General features: G+C 44.2%; 2 protein-coding genes across 3 annotated transcripts in view; both read left to right on the top strand.

Moving 5' to 3' along the window:
• The first annotated feature begins 105 nt into the window (after positions 1–105).
• rsph1 (radial spoke head component 1) lies at positions 106–7,514 on the top strand. The gene is made up of 8 exons (XM_083638742.1): positions 106–239; positions 519–632; positions 1,688–1,793; positions 2,128–2,218; positions 5,037–5,172; positions 5,611–5,682; positions 7,054–7,165; positions 7,354–7,514. Exons 1-8 carry the CDS (start codon positions 189–191, stop codon positions 7,398–7,400), a joined length of 729 nt encoding a protein of 242 aa, XP_083494868.1. The 5' UTR covers positions 106–188; the 3' UTR covers positions 7,401–7,514.
• Positions 7,515–8,165: 651 nt separating this feature from the next.
• slc37a1 (solute carrier family 37 member 1) overlaps positions 8,166–12,426 on the top strand; it is a 52,608-nt gene continuing 48,347 nt past the window's right edge. For both annotated transcript variants that reach the window (XM_083639309.1, XM_083639308.1), the window contains exons 1-2: positions 8,166–8,301; positions 10,657–10,860. In XM_083639309.1, coding sequence (XP_083495435.1) covers positions 10,805–10,860 — 56 coding nt within the window. In that variant the 5' untranslated portion in view covers positions 8,166–8,301; positions 10,657–10,804. The remainder of the gene's footprint in view (positions 8,302–10,656; positions 10,861–12,426) is intronic.

Below are 12,426 nucleotides of genomic sequence, written 5' to 3'. Positions count from 1 at the left end.
TCAATGTTCTTTCCTTTGTATTGTTTTTGTTGGGGGTCACGTGGGATGACGGTCACACACAGTTGTCATGGCAACCGTAAACGTAAGAGAGCGACATCAGAGTTTCCCGAACATCTATCCAGTCCTAACCGGTCAATTTCAAACTAACATTTTACATTCATTAATCATTTTTAGCTTGTTCATATAACATGTCAGATGCGGGATCTGAGGAGTTTGACGATGAACGCGGTTACCTCGGGGTGAGCGAATCTCGTTTTAATAAGCCAACTTGTTGGTTTGTTGTTGTTATGTGCCAGGCGTGTGTGTGTGTGTGTGTGTGTGTGTGTGTGTGTGTGTGTGTGTGTGTGTGTGTGTGTGTGTGTGTGTGTGTGTGTGTGTGTGTGTGTGTGTGTGTGTGTGTGTGTGTGTGTGTGTGTGTGCGTGCGAGCGTGTGCGTGCGTGCGTGCGTGCGTGTGTGCGTGTGTGTGTGTGTGTGTGTGTGTCTGCGTTTTCATGTCAGTCTGTGTTGTTTCTAACAGGAATATGAAGGCGACAGAAATGAAGCAGGAGAGAGACATGGCGTCGGGAAGGCAGTGCTGCCCAATGGAGACATTTATCAGGGACAGTATGAGAATGGAAAAAGATCTGGACAGGTATGGTATGATATATAGACAAGGCAGCTTAGTCGAGTCCAGGTCAGTTCCAAAGACCAGTCGAGTCCAAGTCATAACCAGATCCAAAGAGGGTCGAGAGACCATGTCAAGACCAGAGCAAATTGAGCTATATTCAAGGAAAAAAAGGCAATAGCCTAATACAGAGGCTACATGTCTTCCCAGACATGTCAATTGCACACAGGTAGCTACTACAGGTTGAAATTATGTTTAAATTGTTTGTTGTGCTGAGGGAGAAACACACACACACACACACACACACACACACACACACACACACACACACACACACACACACACACACACACACACACACACACACACACACACACACAGTTTTAAAATGTTAAGATAGGTAGGAAAAAGTCAGGCTTAGAAAAGTAATCGCTAATTAAAGTTAACATGCAATTTTCACATTAGTTTTCCATTTCTGTGGCCCTACCCTGCACATGGGGTGAAGTCTTCACCTGTCTACTTGACCCACTCTTCACGGTGCAGAGTGGGTAAAGCAGATAATATAGAGTGTATGTAGAATGTAAACAACTTCCATTAAAGCAGCATTCTTTCAGTCTCATTTTGCTCCTGTCGTTCACATTGGTTTTGGCTCATTTGTCTATGATGTCAAAGGCAGTGTTTGTCATTACCACTGCCATAAGGCAGTAGGGCAATGATACTCAACTTGCGACCCGGGGACCAGATGCGGCCCGCGATAGGCTGCAGAATGGCCCCCCTGACCATTTTCTAATTCACAATGAAAACTAATGTGCAATAAAGTTTGACTGAGCTCCAGCTAAATTGTCAAATACTCCACGTAGGCACTTATCTACTTAACTAACTTAACTTAACCTAACTAACTATCCTGTGTACACAAAATTGTCAGACTAAACTTCGGCTGACACCCCAAAAACCTAAAATCTGCTACAGAAAATGTAATATTAATGTTTGTTTATTAACTGGCCCCCGGGCAAAGCAAGTTGAGTATCTCTGCAGTAGGGTCTCTTTGCCTTATTTGTCTCTGACATTGTTTTGTCTGACAGGGGACGTACCACTTCAAGAACGGAGCCAGATATGTGGGAAATTATTCCCAGAATATGAAACATGGACAAGGCATCTTCTACTATCCAGATGGGTCCAAATACGAAGGTACAGTATAAGGTAATGGTGGATGGCAAAAAGCCACGTTACAAGAAACAAACAAAACATGTTGGCAACTTCTGCATTTCATTGGTGTGTGTGTGTGTGTGTGTGTGTGTGTGTGTGTGTGTGTGTGTGTGTGTGTGTGTGTGTGTGTGTGTGTGTGCAGTGACTGTCGAAATCTATGTCCGCAGCTGCAAAAATATCGCTCTCCCACAGGGGTTCTTAAACTTTTGTTTGGTGACCCAGATGAGTTCTCTTGCCTCTTACTCATAGGGGTTGTATCCTGCGTGTGCTCTTATAGAATGTATCCTCAGACCCTTTGCTTCTCTGTGTGTGCCAGGCTCCTGGGTGGAGGACCTGAGGCAGGGCCATGGGGTCTACACTTACCCCAACGGAGACACGTACGAGGGAGAGTGGCTACGGCACATAAGGTCCATCTATATGGCTTCCACATCTCAAGTGTTTGGTACTGAGATGTTGTCTTCATGTTTCAAAGTGTTCAATCTCTCACAGCACACGTGGGATCACATCCCGTAGTGAAGGAGAAGAGATACTTTCCCCTTTGTCTTTCTGATTTTAATCACTCATGTCTTTCTAATCTCAACGATACAGAAACATATCGGGTAACACTTTATTCGGATCGTCTGAATACAGAGAGTCTACAGAGTATTTGTAATATTTCAACAGCTTATTAGTTGACTTTCAACAACATTTTTTATTTTGATACATTTTATTTTCAATCTTTTATAGAACGACAAACATACAAGACAAACAGGCTCAGACACAGGAAAGGAAGTAATAATAATAAGTTAAAAAAAATAAAAAAAATAAAAATTAAATAAATAATAATAAAAGACAATAATAATAGAAAAATACATACATCTTTGACATTTAACATTGTAATATGGAGCTACCAGCTGCATAATGTGCTTATGTGCTTGTAAGAGATACTGCGTATGGGATCTGGGTCTGTGGGAAAATCAGCTGGGCTAGCCGTCCATCACCCCTAACCTCAGTCACTAGTCATTCTTAACCTCATCAAAGTAGGTTAAAAACGGGTCCCAGATAGTTGAGAACTTTCCAAATTAGTTGGTTCTCAGGAACTGGAGTCTCTCCATCTGTATGACAGAGACCATGTCCATCAGCCACACCTGGAAAGAAGGTGAAGAGGAGCACTTCCGTTCCTTCAAAATACTGTAAGTCTTTTGGCGACAGTTGTCCCCAGTGTCAGAGATTGCTGCACAGCTGTAGGGAAGTTCAGAGAGTCTGGCTGCAGGGTTATTTTGGAGGCCTTATGAGTACCAGTCAAATATCTTGGCCCAGAAACTTGTTAATGAAGGGCAGAACCAGAAGTCATGAGACAGCGTGCCCCCTGACACCTGACAACAATTCCACTTTTTAACAGATTTTTACCAGATTATCTAGAGATGTGACAATTCAGAATATACCTATGACACTAGGTCAGGGGTGGGCAATTATTTTTCATGGGGGGCCACATGAGAAACCCAGATTGTTGCCGGGGGCCGAACAAATATTGTCATGCCGTAACCCATGGATGGGCAACTTTGATGATAGAGAGAGCCACAAAAAATGTCCTCGCTACCAGGTTTTGCTGAGGGCCGAACGGCGGCAGCACGAAAAATTTGGGGCATTTGAAGCCAGGTTTAGAGGAATAACTCATTTTAATTTAACAGTTGTGATGTCATTATTCAGTCTTAAACACCAATATTTGATCCTTTTCTCACTCACTCCTATGTCACCACCTGCTCTCAGGGCTTGAAATTAACTTTTTTGACCACCTGCCAATATGGCTGCTAGATTTTAAAGTTACCAGCCAATTAGAATTTCCACTAGCCAAAATGTTTTTCTTGAAATAAATCAGAATATGAGTGGGTTAATTTAAGCATAAGTATCAGTAAGTGGCCCGGGATGATCAAAGCCTGTGTTGAGGGTCACACGAACAAAAATGCAGTCTTGAAGCTAAATAAATCCAAAACCAATGAGTTAATTATTTAAATTTCTAATTCAATGTAGCCTTTTAGTCATAAAGATTATTGAAAGATATTCCATATTCCAGACTGAAATGCTATAACAGAAGTGGAGTATTGGCCAGAATGACATGATCATTTGGACACTTATTCAGTGGGTATCTTGCATGTTGCGTTCAGGTGCACTGTGTAAAAAAAAAAAAAATTGCAATTCCATCGTGGCCCGCGGGCCGTAGTTTGCCCATGTATGCACTAGGTGCAGGTGTGTGGAACGGGAAGCAAACACGCTTGTTGAATCTCAACTAATAAGCTGTTAAAACAACATTTACAGACAAAGCCACACAGTTGAATTGTTGAATGTCAACTGATGTCAACTAATAACCTGTTGAAATGTTACAGATACTCTGTGTAGACTCTCTGTAGGGTAGGTAGGCGGACTATCCAAATACAAATATGTGAGCAGCAGCAGTGTTGGGGTCGTTGCTTTAAAAAAAAGTCACCTGGCAGAGCTCATATCACTTAAGGCTTAGTCCTTCGTGTGGCCGACCCGGGTTTGAATCCGACCTGTGGTCTTTTGCCACTTGTCATCGCCTCTCTCTCCCCCCACCTTTCCTGTCAATCTACTGTTCTATCCAATAAAGCAGGCGTTCGCAACCATTTTTGGCTCATGACCTGATTTTGACGTCACAAAAATCTAGGGACCCGCGACATTCAAATTCCGGTATACCATTGATAATATCAATCATCATTGATAATATCACTTTCACTTTAAACTCAGAACTTAAAAAAACCCGCAAGTGACCCTAATCATCTTCGCTAGTTTTAAATTGTGTGTGGTGTAAAAATAATAATAATAATAATAATAAAATTTAATTAAAAAAATAAAATCAGGTGACCCTATGATTCCGACCCTAAGGTTGGGAACCACTGCTAAAGGCAAAGAATTATCTACAATCTTAAAAAAAAAAAAAGTCACCCATTACTTTATTTATTACTCACAGAAAAAAGTAATTAGGCACACTACTCATTACATTACTTTTGTGTTACACCCTAAAACAATTGTGCTCCTTGTGTTCATTGGGACGATAAATATATTTGACCTAAACCACATTAACAGCAGAAGTAGCCCATCTAAATAATGAAACAAAATCTTTCTCTTAAAGCAACCATATCAGGGTTTTACTACCACTGACCATGTTTCCACCGACTTCTGAGAAGGTCAGATGGTGACGTCTTTGTCTTGGCGTCCTCTCCTTGCCAGGCACGGCCTGGGCGTTTACCTCTACCATGAGACTGGCTCAAAGTACAAGGGCTCGTGGGTGAGCGGCAAGATGGAGACAGCTGGAGAATTCATCCACTCCAACCACAGCTACCAGGGTGGATTTACCAACAATAATGTAAGTGATTCTGTTTGCTTGACTCCTTCCACAACAGACTCGGGCTGATCCTGAGATCTTTAGATTGCTTACATGCATCAGATTTACTACTTTGGCAGCTCACTTACAGATTTACTCCAGCGTGCAAGGGGCAGTGTTTGTACTTTTGGGACAATCTGATTGGTTCCTTTGTGCCAGAGAAGATCAGTTAGCCTACACTCAGAAAAGTAATTTGGTCGATTACTATTTCATTTTCAGACTATTTTATATACGGCGTAAATGTAGTCGTTTGATCTCAGTTGCATTCAAGGTATAAGTTTCAAATTGCAGTCATAATATTGTAATAATAATAGTTTAACAATAACAGTAGTCCTCTGTCACAGTGGTTTCTGTCTCATTGCGTTTATCTTTGCTCTTCTGAGATCTGTGCGTGCCTCCTCCCCGCTCTTTGTCTTGCAGCCGTCTGGCCCGGGGAAGTATGTGTTTGACGTTGGGTGTGAGCAGCATGGTGAATACCGTCAAGCAGAGCAGGTACGTCAACACAAATACACACCCATTGTTCCAACCCAGCGCGTCAGCTGACTTCAACCGTCCACGTCCTCATTGCACCATGAATGTGATGCTATGAAATGACAAAGCCCCGGTGTGTTGAGGCGAAACATAACCGTGACAACTCTCTCGACTGAAACTCCAGCCGGCGACCAATGGGGAGAAGGGTAAAAAGGTGAAAGGTCGGAAGTCCAGGGTCGCCCCACCCGGGCCACAGGGAGGGGTCCAGGTCGCCCCACCCGGGCCACAGGGAGGGATACTTCACCTTAGGAGGAGGAGAGGAGGTGCCTCTGCCTCAGCCTCCATACAGCCTGCTCTTGTCATGCCTTTTCCCTGTAGCATAGTTTACAGTTTTACATCCGTCTCTTGCATGAAGACCTCGGGGGAGTTGGGAATATGAGAACGTGTCTTTAACTTCATTCATGGGAATTCTGCTCTATAGTCTTAGTATTCGTAGTATCCTGTTTGAGCATGCATGCACACTTGTTTTAAATACATGCATGCCTTTGATAATGAACATCGTCCAGATGAACAAGTCCCACTTACATGTATGCTGTTCTGCAACTGCGATGTCATTCCTCCAGCAACTTTAAGCAAATCCTGCAGTTAGAACCGGGCGATATGATTGAAACCAATATCAATATCACCATTTTTTGGACATCGATACAAATTATATCACAATGGCGCATGTATGCAAAATCATAATAAATAATAAAATTGACGTGCATCACATTAAACTGTATGGTATTAACTGTAATGTCAAACAAACAAACAAACAAAATTGACATTTTTAATAAAATATGCTTTCTATCATCAATTTAGACCAAATAATTGTGTATCACAATCTCAAAATATCATCATATCATCATATCATGATATTATGATTCAACTGAAAGAGGATAAACGATCATGCTCCTGTCATGTTCTCGCCCTGGCAACACAATGGCTGCCTCTGTAGTGGGATGAATACATGTGGAAGCATGGCAGTAAGCTGGTATAGTGTGCTGGCAGTGTGCTTAATCTGAGTGACTGCTGCACAGCCTCCAGGGTTGGAGATGTTTCTGTGCTTGCCCTGCTCCACACTGCTGCTCACGCAAGAGACGCCTGCTGTAATTCCACCATGGGTCAACTGAAGTGAATATAGCAGAATAGCAGAGCATGACGTGCCTCTGAAAACATCCCAACAATCGCCCAGAGGCTGGCAGAGTGAGAAGGCCTCTGCAGAAAAGAAATCCGTCCAAAGATAATTGTTCTTTGTGGTCGTTTTTGCATGGAATAGCTAACGATCTTTGAGTTATGTGTACATGAAAAGAGCAACATTCGTCTGGTCTCCCTCACCTCCATCTCCTGCAGGACAGAACGGAGCGCGAGGAGGACGAAGCCACCTCCACCACCGCCGTCCTCAAGTGGATTCCCAAGTGCATCACCAGTCTGACTCTCTGGACTCCAGCCAAGGAGGCTTCAGGTGAACCTCCGTTATTATCAGCCTGCTCGTCTCCATCATAATCAGTGTCGGATCAGTAGGGTATTTACCTACTCCATTTTCTGGACATTTAAACTGAATTTCTGCAGGCATTGAAAAGCTGGAAATAGCAGGGTGTGTGCAACTATTATATTGACTCATGTTACTGTAATTGTGCTTTCTTTTGTCAGTCCGGGAAGAGGAAGCAATTTCAGCAGGAGCAGAGGGAAGAAACTGACCCTGAAGCTTTGTGACCCTAACGTCACTCTAAATCCACAATCCTGTATGTTTACTCCTTTAAATCTGGATGTTACCTTTTTTAAGACACAAAATAAATATGTACTGCATTACATCAATAAAGATACAGATATTAATCTTAATTGTCTGTCTTTGATCATTTTATCACTGATATTTGATGACTGTGGCAACAAAAGGAACTTTTAACCAGAGACAGGGTGAAGACTAGAGAGGGAGTGTGTGTGGGTGTGTGTGTGTGTGTGCGTGCGTGCGTGCGCGCGCGCGCGTGCGTGTGTGTGTGTGTGTGTGTGTGTGAGAGAGAGAGAGAGAGATATATGGAAATTCATGATATAAGCCTTTTTCACTTCCCACCCAATTCAACCATTTTGTGTCTAAAATGCAGGAGGTAACACAGGTGCAAGCAAAACAGTAATGAGGGCCCCGACACATGGATCACCGAATGCATTAGAAGTTGGAAACCCTCATTAATGTTCTGCTTGCACCTGTGTTACTTCCTGCCTTTTAGTCACAAAATGGGTGAATTGGGTTTGAAGTGAAAAAGGCTAATTGATCGACTTACTTTTTATTTGACATAAGTTTGATCAGAGAGTGTGAGAGGAAGAGATAAAGAGAGAGAGAGGGGGGGGGGGGGGGGGTGAGAGAGAGTGAGATCAAACAACCGGACAGCCACGAGCCACACTGCCACCGAGTCACCGGTTCCTTGTTGGGCAGATGACGTCAGAGCAGAGCCGCGAGCGCAGCGACACAGCAGCAGCAGCAGCAGCAGCAGTAGTGTGGTGTGGTGGTGACAGATCAGATGTAGCCTTGAGAGAACAAGGAAGTGAAGATCTCTCCCTCATCTGATCGCATCTGACGCCACAAACGGCTTGCTTTCATACGAGGTAAGCTGAGCTCATGACCCGGGGACGGAGGGGTGGCGGGGAATTTGGTCCGTCCGACTCCGAGACCGACGGTCGGACGGCGGTTTGAACGTTTGATCGAGCCGTGATGTGGTCTAGCTAGCTGCCGTTAAAGAGAAGAGGGGGGGGGGGGGGGGTCGGTCATGGTCGTACGGTAGCTACTATTGTTGTATGTGTTTGACACATCAGCTGAATTCAATTCAACCCCCGTTCATGGCTGCTATTAAGCCCTATCGCTTTTTTGCTTTATCGATTAACCTTCGTTGATAACAGAAGGTTGAAGCTAGTACAAAGGCGCAGTGTTTTTTTTGCCAGGGTCTCTTCGATTAGGGTCTGGTTGTCCGAGAAAAGATAAAAAAAAAAAAGTACAAGAAACTGCGAGGGGGGGGGGGATCTGTCCGATAACGTTTAGCTGATAAACATCTATAATCTAGACTAATTTGCAGTCCATACAGCTTCACAGGCCACGTTTCAGATCCTCTTTTCATACTCTGATCTGACGGAAAGCTTGACTGGGGGTTGGCTTGTTCTTCTTGTACGGTGAAACACTAGAAGCGGAGATGGAAGCAGTGTGGAGCTGCTGTGGACCAGTGGGTGAAAAAAGTTGGTCAAATTGCAGCTGTGTGGTTTCATGTTACCAGCAGCAGTAGGTGAAGCTGAGAGGCAGCCAGCTACAGCCTTGCCCTTTCTCTCATGTTGGCTGGCTTTCCTGGCTGCAACGTCACGATGGTCCCTCTCTCCACTATGGAGTATAGAGGAGTATTCATTCACGCAGGCTGGATACTACTGTACTCCTCCACACAGCGTCACATGATGCTGAGCGGGCTGCCAAGCTCGGTCCCTCGGCCTACTAGTAGGCACATCGTAGTTGCGTTAAACCAGTAGAGGAGGCGATGCCAGCAGAGAAGAGGACTTGTTGTGTGGATGGACCACGGTCGTCAGTTTGAATGCCAGACCAAATCTGGGTGGGCAAAGTAGTGAATGAGAAGATGTGCTCTCTCATCATCCCTGAAAGACTGTTGAGGTGCCACTGACTGAGCAAGGCAATTCACCTCATAGTTGCTCCTGTCCTGCTCAGTGTTCAACAGTAGAAGATATTAATAAACTCAAAATGCAAGTTTTGTGAGATGACAGATGAGTTGGTGAAAACCGACACAAACTTATGGCAATTTCATTCTTTTGATGTAATCACTGATGGATTGTTGAAAAAGAAGAAAAAAGGCGAACATTTTTTAACAGTTTTTCCTGCACAGTCTCTGCCCTGCTGTACCACTGCTGTACATCAGAGGTTTTCAAAGTGGCAGGCGGGCCTCCCCAGGTGGGCTCCAAACAGTTTCAGGGGAGGCTCAGTGAATGGAAGTGGGGGGGAATCAATTTAGTTATATTACATTAGTTATCAAAAGTAAGCAAATCACTTTCCCCCCAAATCACATAGAATAGCCAAAATGTATGTGATTTGGTTAAAGAGATAGTTAAGAGAGACAGTACTTTTGGACAATTATAGTGTTTTTCCCCCCACTTTTCCAAATAAATAAATAAATAAATGCCTTAAGACAGATTTGATTTAGTATGTATTTGATGTAGTCTGAAGTATGTCAAACAGCAATATTGGCCTATTTTGGCTCAATTGTTGAGTATTTATGGGTTCAAATAACATAACATAACACAATCGCATAGGCATACAAGAATTTAGCAAAACTAAGTAAGTAAACTAAGGGGAGGCACATTTTCCAAACCTTTGACTGAGGGGAGGCACATAGTCTCTTGAAAACCCCTGCTGTACATTATTGGTACTTTAAGTGTTGTATTTGTTGCTGCAAAATGGAGAGGTAAAGAAAAGAAAAGAAACATATCAACCTCTTAGTCATCCTTCATACTATTCATACTAATTATGTTTGTTTAAATTTATGTCCCACTGATGATGTCATAGGAGGCATTGTGACATCACTGAAGATGTCATCAGTGATGTCATAAGACTGATGATGTCATTAGTGATGTCATAAGAGCAAAATCATCTTATGACATCACTGATGATGTCATAGGCACTGATGTAAACTTAAGAGGCGCACACACACACACACACACGCGCGCATGTGAACTTAAGGGCAATAACATTTTGTGAACAACACACACACACCCACGCGCGCGCACCAATAGAGCAGGCGATATAACCCCCGGGCAATAATATCGTATCTCACGATTATTTGTGCGAGGCTACCTTATATCGCGATATTTAAATTTGGATATTTCCTTCTCCCTCTCTTTCCCACAACCTCCATCCTCCTCTGACTCCTCTCCTCCCTCTCTCTTCTCTCACCTCCTCTTGCTTTCTCCCAGACTTCCAGACTTTCGTCGGCCATGTGTCCCGGTGCTGCCCATTTCCCAGCAGCCTCCTGTGAGGCTCCTCTGAGCCCAGGCCACGCCTCCTCGCCGTGAGGTCACACCTGCCGTCCGTCACCGTCTTCCTCAAACCTCCAGGCTCAACATGGCCCCTATTCCTCCTGGGATCCGCCTGCTGGTCTCCTTCAACAGGGACCAGTGGTGAGTCTGAATCTCAGTCTGACTGCTGTGTGTGTGTGTGTGTGTGTGTGTGTGTGTGTGTGTCTGTGTGTGTGTGTGTGTGTGTGTGTGTGAGTGTGTGTGTCTGTGTGTGTGTGTGTGTGTGTGTGTGTGTGTGTGTGTGTGAGTGAGTGAGTGAGAGTGTGTTAGTTGCGGGTGGGGGTGGGGGTGGGGGTGGGGGGGGGGGGTATCTAAACAGCACAGTATCGCAATATTTTGTGTGGCAATATATCGTATCGCACGAATGCCAAGATTCTGAATATTTTGAGATGAGCAGACTGGAAACTTTGTTATTAGATAAAACAGATGTTTACATAGATACAACAGACGTTGACAACGTTGTTTCCCCCCCCTCTTTGGAGACACAATTTGCAGTCAGAGTAACCTAAGTTGGAAACCAATCTACCTCATCAGGCTAGTCACTTTTCGAATGCTACTAGGAAAATGGCCACACACACCCAAAGACTCAGGGAAGATGCTAGGAGTCTGTGTACTAAGAAAGGAAAACAGCTTCCTCCTATATTATATATTTTTTTTTAAGCATTCCGTCCGACATGACTTTCCTCAGGACATACCAACATTTAACCGTTATAATGTTGCTCAAATGGACTCACACTCGCATCGCAACAGCGTTGTTTCGGACGTGTCTTTTTTCCTCTGTCTGTGTCTGTCTGTACGCCAGCGTGTGATTGTCCTCTGTGCCTGCCTGTCTGTCTGTCTGTCATCATCACGCCTCTGTATGGACATCAGTCCACCAGGCCCAGTAATGACAACGGTCCACATCAGTCCACCAGGCCCAGTAATGACAACGGTCCACATCAGTCCACCAGGCCCAGTAATGACAACGGTCCACATCAGTCCACCAGGCCCAGTAATGACAACGGTCCACATCAGTCCACCAGGCCCAGTAATGACAACGGTCCACATCAGTCCACCAGGCCCAGTAATGACAACGGTCCACACCGCGCAGCCACTTCCTGTATCCGCCAGTTCAAACACCTCGGGGCATTGTGTAAACCAGATGTTCAGGTTTCTCCATGACGCATATCATTTCGCGGCCCCACCGGTGTGTTGACACGTGTGTGTGCGTGTGCGTGTGCGCGTGTGTGTGTGTGGCATTCCTCCAGTGTATATTTAGTTAAGGTTGACATTTTAGGCATTTAGCTGACTCACTTATCCAGAGAGAGTTACACTCAGCAGCAGTGCTGTAGATTACGCTTCAGATCTTAGATGGCCAACATTCCCAAGCAGCCGACAGTAAAGCATGTAATGGACATAGAGGCCTGCCAGTAGATTTAATGAAGTATTCCTGTGACTCACTGTAGGAATGATCAGACCGAGAAGCACTGGGCAAAAAAAGAGCTCTGTTCAAAACGGTTCCGTATTAAAGAAATAGTACACTATGTATGTATAGCGTGTCTGCCATTTTGTACTAGTGTCCGAATTCCCCACAGTTCATTTGATTCGCTATTCACCTTATTCTTTGCCCATACAAGGACGCTTCTGCATGACGTCATTTCGTAATCGTCTTTCCGGTTTTAAACACGG

This window comes from Poromitra crassiceps (genome assembly GCF_964638095.1).
Source record: "Poromitra crassiceps genome assembly, chromosome: 6".
NCBI lineage: Eukaryota > Metazoa > Chordata > Actinopteri > Beryciformes > Melamphaidae > Poromitra > Poromitra crassiceps.
The sequence above is the reverse complement of the archived record's forward strand: the minus strand, read 5'-3'. Positions and strand labels throughout refer to the sequence as shown.